Source organism: Cherax quadricarinatus, unplaced genomic scaffold (assembly GCF_038502225.1).
Source record: "Cherax quadricarinatus isolate ZL_2023a unplaced genomic scaffold, ASM3850222v1 Contig152, whole genome shotgun sequence".
In the NCBI taxonomy this organism is placed as follows: Eukaryota; Metazoa; Arthropoda; class Malacostraca; order Decapoda; family Parastacidae; genus Cherax; species Cherax quadricarinatus.
In genome coordinates this window covers 125,001-140,131 of record NW_027195178.1, presented here as the reverse complement: position 1 = coordinate 140,131, position 15,131 = coordinate 125,001, and the positions used below count along the sequence as shown (strand labels likewise).

The following is a 15,131-nucleotide window of genomic DNA, read 5'->3' as shown; positions in this document are numbered from 1 at the left end:
ACCAGTGGCTTTATCAATACAATAGGGAAAACTGAAGAGGTAGTAGATGTGGTAATCAGTCCCTCAGCCCAGAAGCAGGAGTTCAGTACCGTAGTCTTGATGTTACTGAAGCACAGACAACGAGACGTGAGCTTATATACCTGGAGCCACACGGGAGACTAGAAACATGGAGGGCAAAGATGCTGGTGGTGGTAATGGTGAACTTTATGCACCAACATGTTAAGGATACAACCAGAGAGAGAGGAGAGAATAAACCAACAAGGCTGGATTTTGTATTCAATCTGAGTGGTTGTGACTTAGGGGATTATTGCTCTAGAATGCTGATTTGGAGTACTACTCTGGAGAACTAAAGTAATTCCCTAAAGAAATGCTGAAGAGTTTTCCTCTAGAGTACTGCTCTATAACATTCTTCTAGAGCCCTGCTCTAGAATGCATCTGTAGAGTCCTCCTCTGTTTTAGAGTACTGCTCAAGAGAACTGTTCTAAAGTACTACTACAGAGTATTGCGCTATAGTACTGTTCTAGTCTCTAGAGAACTGCTCTAAAGTAGTGCTCCAGAGTACAGCTACAGAGACCTACTTTAAAACATAATTTTAGAGTACTGCTCTAGAGTACTGCTCTTTAATACTGCTCGAAATTAATGGCTTTGAGTACTTCTCTAGAATAGTGCTCTAAAATAATGCTGTAGATTACTTCTCTGTTTTTCTAGCATACAGCCCTAGAGGACAGCTCTAAATTACTGGTCAGAACACTGCTCTAGATTACTGGTTAAAGTACTGCTCTAGAATACAGCTCCAGTGATTTAGAAAAGTGCTCAAAATAGTTGGCTATAGTACTGCTGTAGATTGCTGTTCTAGATTTCTCTTCTAGAGTAAGGCTCTACTGCTCTAGATTAGTTCTACTGTACTGCTCTAGAGTACTAGTCTAGAGAACTGCTCTAAGCACTGGGTTAGAAAACTATTTAAGAGTACTCCTCTAAAATAAAGCTGAAGAGTATTACTCTAGAATAATGTTCTAGAGTGCTGCTGCAAAGGATTGCTCTAGAGCAGTAGTGCTCTGTATTACTGCCTTAAAATACAGCTATGTAATACTGCACTAATGTTTTAGAGTACTGCTCTATACAATCGCTCTACAGTATTGTTTTAGAATATCGTTCTGTTGTATTGCTTTAGAGTACTACTCTACAGTACCGTTCCAAATTAATGGCCTTGAATACAGCTCTAGAGTACTAATCTAGATTTCTGCTCTAAAACAATGCTCTAAGCTTACTTCTCTAGAGTAATTTTCTTGCATACAGCTCTAGAATATTGCTCAAGAGTACTGTTCTAGAGTGCTCTTCTACAGTGTAGATCTAGATAAATGCTCTAGAGTACATTTCCGCTGTAATGTTCGAAAAACTGTTCTAGAATATTACGTTAATGCTCCAAGTCACTACTCTAGAGAGTCAGCATAGGACTTCCCTAGAGCGCTTTCAAGAGTACTGCTCTAGAGCACTGCTCTACATTACTCTGAAGTGATATTCAAGAGTAAATATCTGAAGTAATGTTCTAGAGTTGTCTCTAGCAACACTCTCCACTCTAGAGTTTTGTTCTAGTGTAATACTCTAAAGTAATATTCTAGAGTAATGCTCTAGGGTATTACTTTATATTCCTGCTTTAGATTTCTACTCTAATGTTCTAGAGCCCTGCTCTTTTGTACTAGAGTACTGCTCTAGAGTACTGCTCTTTAATACTGCTCGAAATTAATGGCTTTGAGTACTTCTCTAGAATAGTGCTCTAAAATAATGCTGTAGATTACTTCTCTGTTTTTCTAGCATACAGCCCTAGAGGACAGCTCTAAATTACTGGTCAGAACACTGCTCTAGATTACTGGTTAAAGTACTGCTCTAGAATACAGCTCCAGTGATTTAGAAAAGTGCTCAAAATAGTTGGCTATAGTACTGCTGTAGATTGCTGTTCTAGATTTCTCTTCTAGAGTAAGGCTCTACTGCTCTAGATTAGTTCTACTGTACTGCTCTAGAGTACTAGTCTAGAGAACTGCTCTAAGCACTGGGTTAGAGAACTATTTAAGAGTACTCCTCTAAAATAAAGCTGAAGAGTATTACTCTAGAATAATGTTCTAGAGTGCTGCTGCAAAGGATTGCTCTAGAGCAGTAGTGCTCTGTATTACTGCTTTAAAATACAGCTATGTAATACTGCACTAATGTTTTAGAGTACTGCTCTATACAAGCGCTCTACAGTATTGTTTTAGAATATCGTTCTGTTGTATTGCTTTAGAGTACTACTCTACAGTACCGTTCCAAATTAATGGCCTTGAATACAGCTCTAGAGTACTAATCTAGATTTCTACTCTAAAACAATGCTCTAAGCTTACTTCTCTAGAGTAATTTTCTTGCATACAGCTCTAGAATATTGCTCAAGAGTACTGTTCTAGAGTGCTCTTCTACAGTGTAGATCTAGATAAATGCTCTAGAGTACATTTCCGCTGTAATGTTCGAAAAACTGTTCTAGAATATTACGTTAATGCTCCAAGTCACTACTCTAGAGAGTCAGCATAGGACTTCCCTAGAGCGCTTTCAAGAGTACTGCTCTAGAGCACTGCTCTACATTACTCTGAAGTGATATTCAAGAGTAAATATCTGAAGTAATGTTCTAGAGTTGTCTCTAGCAACACTCTCCACTCTAGAGTTTTGTTCTAGTGTAATACTCTAAAGTAATATTCTAGAGTAATGCTCTAGGGTATTACTTTATATTCCTGCTTTAGATTTCTACTCTAATGTTCTAGAGCCCTGCTCTTTTGTACTAGAGTACTGCTCTAGAGTACTCCTCTAAAAATCTGTTCCACAGTACTGCTCTAGAGTACAGTACTGCTTTAAAATAATGCTCTAGAGTACAGCTCTAGGGTACTACTCTAAAGAATAGCTCTAGAGTGCTGCTCTAGAATACACCTCAAGCATACTGCTCTAATGTAATGTTCTAGAGTACTGCTCTAGGGTAATCCTTTGTTGTACTTCTCTAGATTGCTGCTATAGTACACTTTCTAGAACACTGTTCTCGTTTGTTCTACGGTACTGTTCTAGAGTTTTGCTCTAAAACACTGCTCTAACGTAATTCTCTAGAGTACTGCTCATGAGTACTGTTCTAGAGTACTGCTCATGAGTACTGTTCTAGAGTACTGCTCATGAGTACTGTTCTAGAGTACTGCTCATGAGTATATCCGCCACAAAGCATACCTCCTTCGGCCACCACCCCCGGAATCCGAAAGGTGCTTCCAGAGATACACCCGTCGCCCGAAAGACACCCAAAGCCACCCTCCGGGATACCTGAGAGGGATCGGGACATCCTCAGGCGATCCAGATCCCACGGCAAACTACGCCACCGCCAAGAACCTCAACGGAATGGGATGGACCCCGGTACCCTTTCGTCTACCTAGGAACTAGTGAGCCTGTGGGAAAAAATCCCAAAGGCCAAAAAGAGGAAGGGTAAAAGGGAGGGGCGGGGAAAAGGAGGAGGAAAGGAAAAAGGGAAGGATGGGGAGGATGGGATAGGGAAGGGCCCGATTGGGGGGTAATTAGGTTCGGTCTGAGGAAGGAGACTAACAGGTCTAATTCCTCAGACCAAGAGCCTCTTCACCACGCCAAGGAGCCCCCCTTGAAGAGGTACTGTTCTAGAGCACCGCTCTACAGTAATGCTCAAAAGTAAAGCTCTATAGTACTACTTCAAAGTACTAGTCAAAACTGTCTAGAGTACTGCTCTGGAGTACTGTTCTAAAGTACTGCTACAAAGTAATATTCTATAGTACCACTCTAGACTTCCTCTAGAGTACTGCTTTAGAAGAATGATGTAGAGTACTGCTCTAGAGTACTACTCTAGAGTGCAGTTCTGAAATACTGCTCTAAACTAATATTCAAGAGTTCTTTTCTAGCGTACTGTTGTAAAGATCTGCTCTAGAGAACTGCACTGCAGTACTGCGGTAAAGATCTGCTCTAGAGAACTGCACTGCAGTACTGCGGTAAAGATCTGCTCTAGAGAACCCGTCTAGAGTATTACTCTAAATTAATGTTTTGAGTAGTGCTCTAGTGATGCTCTAGAATAGTGCTCCAGAATATTGTTGTAGAGTACTGCCCTAGAGAACTGATATGAAATAATTTTCTAGAGCAGTGCTCTACTGCTCTAAAATTCAGTTCATGAGAACTGCTCTAAAATACTGCTCTAGAATACTCTAAAGTACTGTTCTAGATTACTGCTCTAATGTAATGCTTTGGATTACTGCACTAATTTTCTAGATTACAGCTTTAGTACATTGTTGAAGAGCACTACTCTAGATAGATTCTCTAGAGTAGTGCTCTAAAGTAATGTTCCACAGTGCTGTTCTAGAGTGCTTCTCTAGAGTGCTGGTCATGAACAAAGCTCTAGAATATTGCTCTAGGGTACTGTTCTAGAGTAATGCACTAGGGTAATAATTTAGAGTACTGTTCTAAAACTGTACTTCTGAGTAGTGGTCCAGAGTACTGCTCTAGAGCACTGCTGTGGCTGTGCTTGTTGTTCTTGTTGTATTGTTTCAGCAATTAATAATAATAATAATAATAATTATTATTATTATTATTATTATTATTATTTCAACAAACCGGCCGCATCCCACCGTATCTCTTTAAATTTAGTAATGCATACAGGAGAAGGGGTTACTAGCACCTTGCTCCCGGCATTTTAGTCGCCTCTTACGATACCCATGTCTTACGGAGGAAGAATTCTGTTCCAAATCCCAATGGAGAATTATTATTATTATTATTATTATTATTATTATTATTATTATCACACCAACGGTCTCTCACAGAGGTTGGATGAACCCATAAAAGAGGCAGCACTTCGACTGTCATTCATTCAATCGCTGTTTTTTCTGAAATGTGCTCACATCTCAGTTGAAAATGACTGAACTGCAGCATCCTCACTCTTCTTTTAATTAAAGTTCCTGCAATGCGTCCCCCACTTTCAGAACCTAAATCCAGATAACAGATTTCGATGGATCCCTTCAGCAATGTAATCTTGATCACCATCTCACTGCACTTCATTCACACCACTTGTCTCCACTTATTCCAGTCTAACTCGCTTGAACCAGGTGAATGTTTAGGAATCTGTTGGATGCTCAGGTACCTGTTGGATGTTCACGAACCTATTGGATATTCAGGGACCTGTTGGATGTTCAGGAACCTGTTGGATGTTCAGGAACCTGTTGGATGTTCAGGAACCTGTTGGATGTTCAGGAACCTGTTGGATGTTCACGAACCTATATTGGATATTCAGGAATCTGTTGGATGTTCAAGAACCTGTTGGATGTTCAGGAACCTGTTGGATGTTCAGGAATCTGTTGGATGTTTAGAAACCTGTTGAATGTTCAGGAACCTGTTGGATGTTCAGGAATCTGATGGGTGTTCAGGAATCTGTTGTATGTTCAAGAATCTGTTGGATGTTTAGGAATCTGTTGGATGTTTAGGAATCTGTTGGATGTTTAGGATCTGTTTGATGTTCAAGAACATGTTTAGGATCTGTTTGATGTTCAGGATCTGTTTGAGGTTCAGGAACCTGTTGTATGTGTAGGATCTGTTTGATGTTCAGGAACCCTGTACTCATATTTTTTTTTCCTGTCTTCTCTCGCTCCAAACTTTCCTTGGACGACTCCCACCAACCTTACCCTCCACCCCAGTAGTCATATACCCACCTGGTCATTCCATTTTTTGCTCCATTCATTCTTAACGTCGAAATTATCTTAATAATCCTTCTGAGTTTTTTTATTTTTGTCTCTTGATAACCCCCGCACACTCTCCTGATCTCCGAGCTTCAAATTATATATAATACTGACACATTACATTGCCTGCAAACAGAATCTTTACTGCCTGCAGCCTCCTCCTCACTGCAACGTTTGAAACTCTTGCTTCGCACCCATGCAATATTGTTGGTATCACTATACTCTGATGCATTTCCTTCATGCCTCCGTAGATAAAGTTCTTTGTCTCCTCATATATCTCAACTCGCCATCAACCTTTTATCCTCTCGTTAATTCTATGTTTAATCTCATATTTCATAGCTCAGTTCGCCAACAAGTCTACCCATAAATATTTAAATGCATTAACTTCCTCCGGTTACTCTATTTCCAATCTTATATTCTCTCTCTCATTCCCAAATTATTTTTATTACGCTCATCAGATTACTCTTTCCTATCTTCAATTTTAATTTCCCTCTTTTACATACTCTCCAATTCCTCCACCAAACTTCGCAAATTTCCACAGAATTTTCCCAAAAAGATACGTGTAATCAGCAAAGAGCAACTGTAACAACCTCCACTCTATATCACATACCAAATATTTCAACCCCACAAACTTCCCAAACACCCTAGTATTCACTTATTTTACAGCCCCCTTCTATAAACATGTCACTATGGTGACAGTACATATCCCAGTCAAATGTCTACTTTTACTAGAGAAACTTTCCTTTCCTGCGTACACTAACTCATCCTCTTCACATAAAAATTGTTTACTGCTTTTAGTAACCTGTTTCCAGCTTGTAACATTAGCACCATCTGCTCCGCTATACATCCAATCATGCTGTTTTTAAATCTGTAAATGCAACAAGTAGTTTCTTTCTATTATCTAAGTATAGTTTACTATTATGCTTCAAGGTAAACACTTGTTTTAAACATCTACTACTATACTATTAAAAACTCCTATGAAAAGTACATTAAAAACCTCTGAGTACGCAATTTGACTGACAAATAATAAATTTTAACCCAAGATACTTGAATCATAGTTGTACATTGGAATTATACTTCCTAAATCCCCCTTGTTCCTCTGCAATCCTCTACTTATACACTTTTTATCTACTAGTACTATATTATCTAACAAACTTCTGACATTGTGTCCAGTAACCTATCTCGTGTAGTTATCCACTTTTTATTAAAATAAGTAGTACCAAATACCATCCGTTACAAATACTGCATCTTTATATATATAATTCCGTTGGAGAGCCCCCATTATCATTTACTCCTGGCACTCAAAACTTTCCTACTATGTCCTCTACACCATTTTCTTCCACTTAAGCATTTAGGTCCCCAAAACACTTACTTTCTCACCCTCTCCTCTACATACTTCTCTTTCTTAGGTGCATAAACACTTCCCATATCCGACTCTTAATCAAATTTACATAATTTTTTAATTTAAATATTCATATCCCTTCCTCTCCTCCTATAGTAAATCATCTAATAATCAGATACACCAGATTTAGCCCCACTTACTCCACTCCACTGAAATTCTACCTTCCCTCTCCCCATTTAATTTTGCTTTGCCTAGTTTTAATGTAGTCGGCTTCTTTTCATTCTTAAGACATAAAACTAACATCAGTTCCTTCATCACATGTGTACTGCATCAACGCTCACCCACACAACCCAACTTCAGAGTTTTCCCCTCATTTTCGCTTCAGTTATTCATACAGAAAAGGGGAACTAGTCCTCTATGATGAAACCGTTCATACAGTGTAAACAAGAGTTAATTTTTGGAATCGTCACCAAAAATACATTAAATTTTATAAAGATAAACGAAGCACTTGTTTAAATACGTTAACCAGTGATAATGTGAGTGGGAAGGTCGCCGGAATTATGGAAGTGAAAAGGCACCTTATTAATAATTAAGTAGTGTACGAAGCCAGCTTCCACCCTCCTCGTCCTCCTCTTCTCCCGACAAGGGAGACTCCTTGATGCTGCGGAACTGCTCTTGATCCACTATATTAGATACACCCGCTTTCCCAGTTTTAATTCCTATTCTCGAGGTACTGTAGGGCACATATGACTTTAGTGCTCTCTCTCTCTCTCTCTCTCGAGAGAGAGAGAGAGAGAGAGAGAGAGAGAGTGAGCATAATACTGATACTGCTATCACTACCACTACTTCTGCTACCAGTACTACTACTAGTACTGTTACTACTACTAATATTACTGCTGCTACTACTATTACTGCTGCTACTACTACTGCTACTACTAATGTAACTACTACTGTTACTACTACTGCTACTACTACTGCTACCACTAACACTAATACTACCACTTCTATTACCACTAGTACTTCCACTATTACTACTACTATTTCTACTACTACTACTATTTCTACTATTACTACTTTTACTACTACTACTAGTATTACTAGTATTACTACTACTATAACTTTCACAAGATCCGAAAAGCTAGGTATCCCTGCACTGTCTTACACAAAACCCGGGAAGCCCTGTATCCCAACTCTGTCTTATCCAGAATTCTAGAATACAGGTATCCCTTCACTGTCATATCCAGGATCCAAGAAGGCAGGTATCCCTGCACTGTCTTTGGCAGAATACGAGACGCAAGGTATTCCTGCATTATCTTTCTCAGGACCCTAGAAGCCAGGAATCCCTGCACTGTCTAACCCAGGAGGCGAGAAGTCAGGTATCCCCGAAATATCTTTCCCAGGACGCTAGAATCCAAGTATCCCTGCACTGTCTTGCCCATGACTCTAAGCCAGGTATACTTGCATTGATTTGCCCAGAACGCCAAGGTCAGGTATCCCTGTAGTGTCTTATCCAGAACGCCAGAAGTCAGGTATACCTACACAGTCTTACATAGATTGCTAGAAGTCAGATATCTCTCAACTGTCTTACCCAGGGTGCCAGAAATCGGGTATCCCTACACAGTCTTACCAAGGATGCAAGAAGTCAAGTGTCCCTGCACTGTCTTATTTAAGACGCCAGAAGCCAGGTATCCCTGTACAGTCTTACCAAGGACGCCAGAAGCTAGGTATCCCTGCAGTCTTACCCAGGATACCAGAAGTCATGAATCCCTTTACTGTCTTACCCAAAATGCCAGAAGCAGGTATACCTGCACTGTCTTACCCATTACTCTATAAGCCAGGTATACGTGGTACCAGGTATACGCAAGAAGTCAAGTATCCCTTACCCAGAAGGTCAGAAGACAGGTACCCCTACATAGTCTTACGCAGGATGCTAGAAGTAAGGTATTCCTGCACTCTCTTACCCAGGTTGCAAAAAGCCAGGTATCCCTGTACCGTTTTACCCAGGATGATAGAAGCCAGGTATCCCCGTACTGTCTTACTCAGGATGCCAGAAGTCAGGTATCCCTGTACTGTCTTACCCAGGATGCTAGGAGTCAGGTATCCCTGTACTCTCTTACTCAGGATGCCAGAAGTCAGGTATCCCTGTACAGTCTTACCAAATACGCCAGAAGTCAGGTATTCCTGTAGTTTCTTACTCAGGATGCCAGAAGTCAGGTATCTCTGTACTGTCTTACCCAGGATGTTAGGAGTCAGGTATCCCTGTATTGTCTTACTCAGGATGCCAGAAGTCAGGTATCCTGTAATGTCTTACCCATGATGCTAGGAGTCAGGTATTCCTACTCTGGCTTACCCAGGACTCGCAGCTGCAGGGTCTGGGAGGAGGGGTATCCCTGCTTGCTGGTGGCTGTGTAAGTGTAGTCACCTTGGTCAGCAAGGCGGCTCACCTGCCTGACTGACAGCACTCCCTCAGCTGACACTCGCTGACGACGGTTGATTGGCAGCACACGTCCCCCTGTATCAGGAAGATTGTGGTTAGTGTTGTACCACACAGCTGTCTGTTGTACCACACAGCTGTCTGTTGTACCACACAGCTGTTTGTTGTACCACACAACTGTTTGTTGTACCACACATCTGTAGTACCACACATCTGCTTGTTGTACCACACAACTGTTTGTTGTACCACACAGCTGTTTGTTGTACCACACAACTGTTTGTTGTACCACACAACTGTTTGTTGTACCACACAGCTGTTTGTTGTACCACACATCTGTAGTACCACACATCTGCTTGTTGTACCACACAACTGTTTGTTGTACCACACATCTGCTTGTTGTACCACACAACTGTTTGTTGTACCACACAACTGTTTGTTGTACCACACAACTGTTTGTTGTACCACACAACTGTTTGTTGTACCACACAACTGTTTGTTGTACCACACAACTGTTTGTTGTACCACACAACTGTTTGTTGTACCACACAACTGTTTGTTGTACCACACAACTGTTTGTTGTACCACACAGCTGTTTGTTGTACCACACAACTGTTTGTTGTACCACACAACTGTTTGTTGTACCACACAACTGTTTGTTGTACCACACAACTGTTTGTTGTACCACACAACTGTTTGTTGTACCACACAACTGTTTGTTGTACCACACAACTGTTTGTTGTACCACACAACTGTTTGTTGTACCACACAGCTGTTTGTTGTACCACACAACTGTTTGTTGTACCACACAACTGTTTGTTGTACCACACAACTGTTTGTTGTACCACACAACTGTTTGTTGTACCACACAACTGTTTGTTGTACCACACAACTGTTTGTTGTACCACACAACTGTTTGTTGTACCACACAGCTGTTTGTTGTACCACACAACTGTTTGTTGTACCACACAGCTGTTTGTTGTACCACACAACTGTTTGTTGTACCACACAGCTGTTTGTTGTACCACACAACTGTGTTGTACCACACAACTTTGTACCACACATCGGTTTGTTGTACCACACATCGGTTTGTTGTACCACACATCGGTTTGTTGTACCACACATCGGTTTGTTGTACCGGACATCGGTCTGTTGTATCACACATCTGTTTATTGTACCACACATCTGTATTTTGTACTACACAGCTGTCTGTTGTACCACACAGCATTTAGTTGTACCACACAGGTGTTTGGTGTGCTATACCTCTATTTGTTGTACCACACAGCTGCTTGTACCACACAGCTGTTTCTTGTACCACACAGCTGTCTGGTGCACCACACAGCTGGCTGGAGAATAATTAGCAGGTGGCTCTATGTGAATTATGAAGTAGAATTAGGTGAATAACATTCCTGGTTGAGGCAACAGGTGGTTGAGGCAACAGGTGGTTGAGGCAACAGGTGGTTGAGACAACAGGTAGTTCAGGACAGACATGATGCTCCGTTAGGCAATAAATTGCCTGGTTCAGTACACAGGTGGTTCTGGTTCAAGATACATGTGACGCTCGTTTTAGGATACAGGTGGTTCTGGTTCAAGACACAGGAGGTTCTGGTTCAGGATACAGGTGGTTCTGGTTCAGTATACAGGTGGTTCTAGTTCTGGACACAGGTGGTTCTGGTGTAGGACATAGGAGGATCTGGTTTAGGACACAGGTGGTTCTGGTGCAGGACACAGGTGCTTCTGGTGCAGGATACAGACCTCTGGTTTAGGACACAGGTGATTCTGGTTTAGGACACAGGTGGTTCTGGTTTAGGACACAGATGATTTTGTTTCAGGATGCAGGTGGTTCTGGTTTAGGACACAGGTGGTTCTGGTTTAGGACACAGATGATTTTGTTTCAGGATGCAGGTGGTTCTGGTTTAGGACACAGGTGGTTCTGGTTTAGGACACAGGTAGTTCTGCTTCAGGATGCAGGTGGTTTTGGTTTAGGGCAAAGGTGGTTCTAGTTCAGGAAAAAGCTGGTGAACTGAGAGTAAACAGATGGTGAGGTAACAGGTAGTGCTAAGCGAGGCAACTGATGATACTGAATGAGTAAACAGGTGGAAGGTTATGCCACAGGAACTACTAGGTGAGGCAACAGGTGGTGCTGGGTGAGGCAAGAGGTGGTCTGGGTGAGGCAGCAGGTGGTGCTGGGTGACTCAACAGGTGGCGCTGGGTAAACCAACAGGTGGTGCTGGGTGAGGCAACAGGTGGTGTTGGTGAGGCAGCAGCTGGGCGAGGCTACACGTGGTGCTGGGTGAAGCAATAGGCGGTGCTGAGTGACGTAAGGCTGAGTGGGTAAGGCAACAGGTGGTGTTGGGTGAGGCAACAGGTGGTGTTCGTTGAGTCAACAGGTGGTTATGGGTTAAGCAACAGGCGGTACTGGCTGATACAAAAACACATCTCTGTGTGTATACAATGTGGTCGCCAGAATTCCTGTTCGTTCATAAAATATATTTACGTGTGTATAAACGAAGTGTTCAAATCATCGAGTGGGTTATGTCTCCCAGTGAATATATACTGGGATTTTCCAAGAATCTAATCATAGTTTTTAACCTTACTGTATTTTTAACCCACGGACAGTCAGTGAGCTTTCTGAGGTAAGCAAGTGACTACACTAGTCACTGATGAAAATTAGACACAGCTTTTGTATATAGTTCTACTGTCTTCAAATTATGTCCTGGAATTTGTATTGATAAAGCCACTGGATGGCGAAACGTCTACAATAAAGATACCTAAATGCTGCACATGTGTCTAATTTTCATCTTGTCGGTACTGTATACCATTCATGAGCTATGTGCATCAATACCGTGACTGGAACAATACACAAATAACCCGCACATAGAAGAGAGGAGCTTACGACGACGTTTCGGTCCGTAAGCTCCTCTCTTCTATGTGCGGGTTATTTGTGTAATGTGCATCATTAATTACAACTTAATTACCTACAAAATCGTTATTTTAAGTTCCCATTGTATAGGCACAGAGAGTTAAGCACTTGTCAGTGTAAATACAGTAAGAGTTACACACCTTTCAGTGCTTATAAACTGAGAGTTAAACACATCGCTAAACATACGCTCATAATTACACACATCTCTTTATATAGACATTAAGTTACATACTTCTTCATGTATACACTGAGTTCAGTGGCGTACCTAAGGTATGACATGTGTCCTGGGAGCCACTTGAAGGGGGGAGCCACTTCGCAGTTTCTATTAGTCAGACAAACCATCGTCGGATAGTGAAACAAAGAATTTTCTTCAGATATATGATCTGTCTCTGACTATCATGGGTGAGAAGCACTAGGATGGCTAGTTTGTTAAACCACTTGATGATCAACCATTGATGGTCACGTTTTTTGGAACCGTCGAACCTCTCTCCTTGTTGTTCTCTCATTCAATACAGCGCTGGGAAAAACTCAAAACGCAATGCCTGTGGGTAAGTCGGAGTCCAACATCAGGTGGAGTGCAAAGTCAGAAGCAGTGAAGCCCGTCGAGAAGGACCTTGAAGAGATTCTTCAAGTTATCCAGAACATGACAATGACAACGAGACCAGTGAAACAAGAAGTGACGTGAGGCAGCTGTATAACCGCGTGTTGACTTACGATTGTCTGATTTTGCTACGATTTTGGAAGAAAGTACTCATTTGTATTAACAGTATTCAAAAGAGGCTGCAAGATGAACTTCCACGATGCTGCCCTGGATTTGAAACCCTTCGAGATCATTTTAATTATGAAAGAGAAGTGTTGATCAATGAGTCACTGGAAGAAAGACACGGTCTCTGTCAAGAATGAAATATTGACGCAGAAAGTAAAAAGACGCAAGTAAAAAGACGGAAGTAAAAAGACGCAAGTAAACAGACGCAAGTAAACAGACGCAAGAAACATGTGGCTGATGAGAACTCGAAATACGTTGGGTTGACAGCCAATGAGGAAATGGAAAGAGTCATGAAGGAAACACTCGACCGTCTTCACAGATGAATGGATCAAAGGTTCTCTCGGTGAGGTGACGTCAAGTTTGGGTTGCTTCTCGATCGAGAGACTGTGTTACGGCGCTGATAGTAACGACCTAAAGAAGAAGTGCGAAAATTTGGGCGAAATGTGCAGCTCTGTTGATGGACAGCAGCTATATGAACAAATTTTAGATTGCAGAATGTTGCTATCAAGTTGGGCCAACAGGAAAATATCAAGACCTGAAGAGCTTCTTGAATTTATTGTTCAGCATGGAAATGAGAGTGTCTTCCCCAGTCTTCACATTACTGTTCAGATAAGGCTAGTCATCGCAGTTTCCATTGCCCGCTGTGAGAGATCATTCAGAAAGTTCAAACTTTCCTATATAAGAGCCTCCATGGGTCAAGGTAGACTGTGTGATCTTGCTCTGCTGAGTGTAGAAAGAAAAAAAACTAAAAAAAACGCTGAATTTGAGCACATCACAGTCCAATTTGCATCGGTGAAAGCAACGAAGGTCAGTTGTAATTTTCAGTTAATGCCATAATTTGTTAATTAAAAGACAAAAGAGCTTGACTTGTGTTTTTAAGCTGATTTTATGGTAAAGTTATCTAAGAAACGGGTGTCAGATGATTGGACACGGGTACATTTTCAGTGCTTGCCACAGCCACTATTTTCCGTAGATACGCCCCTGAGTTACAAATTGCTCTATGAGCTGAGAATTAAATACATCTCTGTTATACACTTTTCGAAGAGTTACGTACATCACAGTATATAAATTAGGAGGCTGAAAAATGTCTGTGTGTGCATCATATAAACAGTATATAATACCGACAAGTTGATGAATAAGATACATGAGCAACACTGAAGTATCTTTTCAGACGAAATATTTCTGCCTGGTCACTAGATTTCATCAAACGAATAAAGAGGTGATTACAGTCCTGAAGACAGTATAAGTGGAGCGGTGGTTTGAGATGATCCGTCCCTCAGTCTTCTTCCTCTGCCCTCTCTCGCATGTATTCTGTAATTCTTACCTTCTCACTTCACTGTGATTTGTCCATGGTCCAAGTCTAACCAGGTGTGGATTATTTGTGTAGTGCTTCTTCCTTGGCCTTGGCCAATTCATTAGTTCTGTTATGAATTTGAAGACCATTGTGAGAGGGAATTCACAGAAGGTGCATTCTGATTTCAGTTTATAATTGAACTGAAGTGTTTGGCTTCTGGAAGAATATCGCGGATGATACTTACGGAGTTAAGGGCATCGATGGAATATATGGACAAACTTGAGTGTAAAAAGTAGAGCAAATATCTGGGTCTGAAAAGTGAAGGAGTCGAAGAGTGGAAGGCTGTCATGCAGAACCATCAATCTGCATGACAACAACGTCACTACAGGCTACACCAGTGGATTCGTAAACGGAGAAATCAACATATTTTGAGAAAGAGAATGCTGTGTGACTAAGGAATCTTTATAAATTAAGGCATCATGCCCAGCTTTATTTATAATCATGAGCTCTGAAATTGGGAATATTTATTTCCATATGTTCAGAATTTTGTTGGTACATGGAGGTCCAAGGTTGATTCATCCCGTGTGGTTTCACCATTGTTCAAGCCCTCAAAGCCTCGTGTCTCACACAAGAT

At 41.2% G+C, this 15,131-nt stretch overlaps 1 protein-coding gene across 1 annotated transcript in view; it reads right to left on the bottom strand.

Moving 5' to 3' along the window:
* The window catches only part of LOC138851235 (cell adhesion molecule Dscam2-like), a gene marked incomplete at its 3' end in the record, with an annotated part of 206,258 nt that overhangs the window by 154,827 nt on the left and 36,300 nt on the right, over nucleotides 1–15,131 (bottom strand). The window contains exon 3 of the mRNA XM_070080113.1: nucleotides 9,434–9,595. Within this exon, the coding sequence (XP_069936214.1) occupies nucleotides 9,434–9,595 (162 nt within the window). The remainder of the gene's footprint in view (nucleotides 1–9,433; nucleotides 9,596–15,131) is intronic.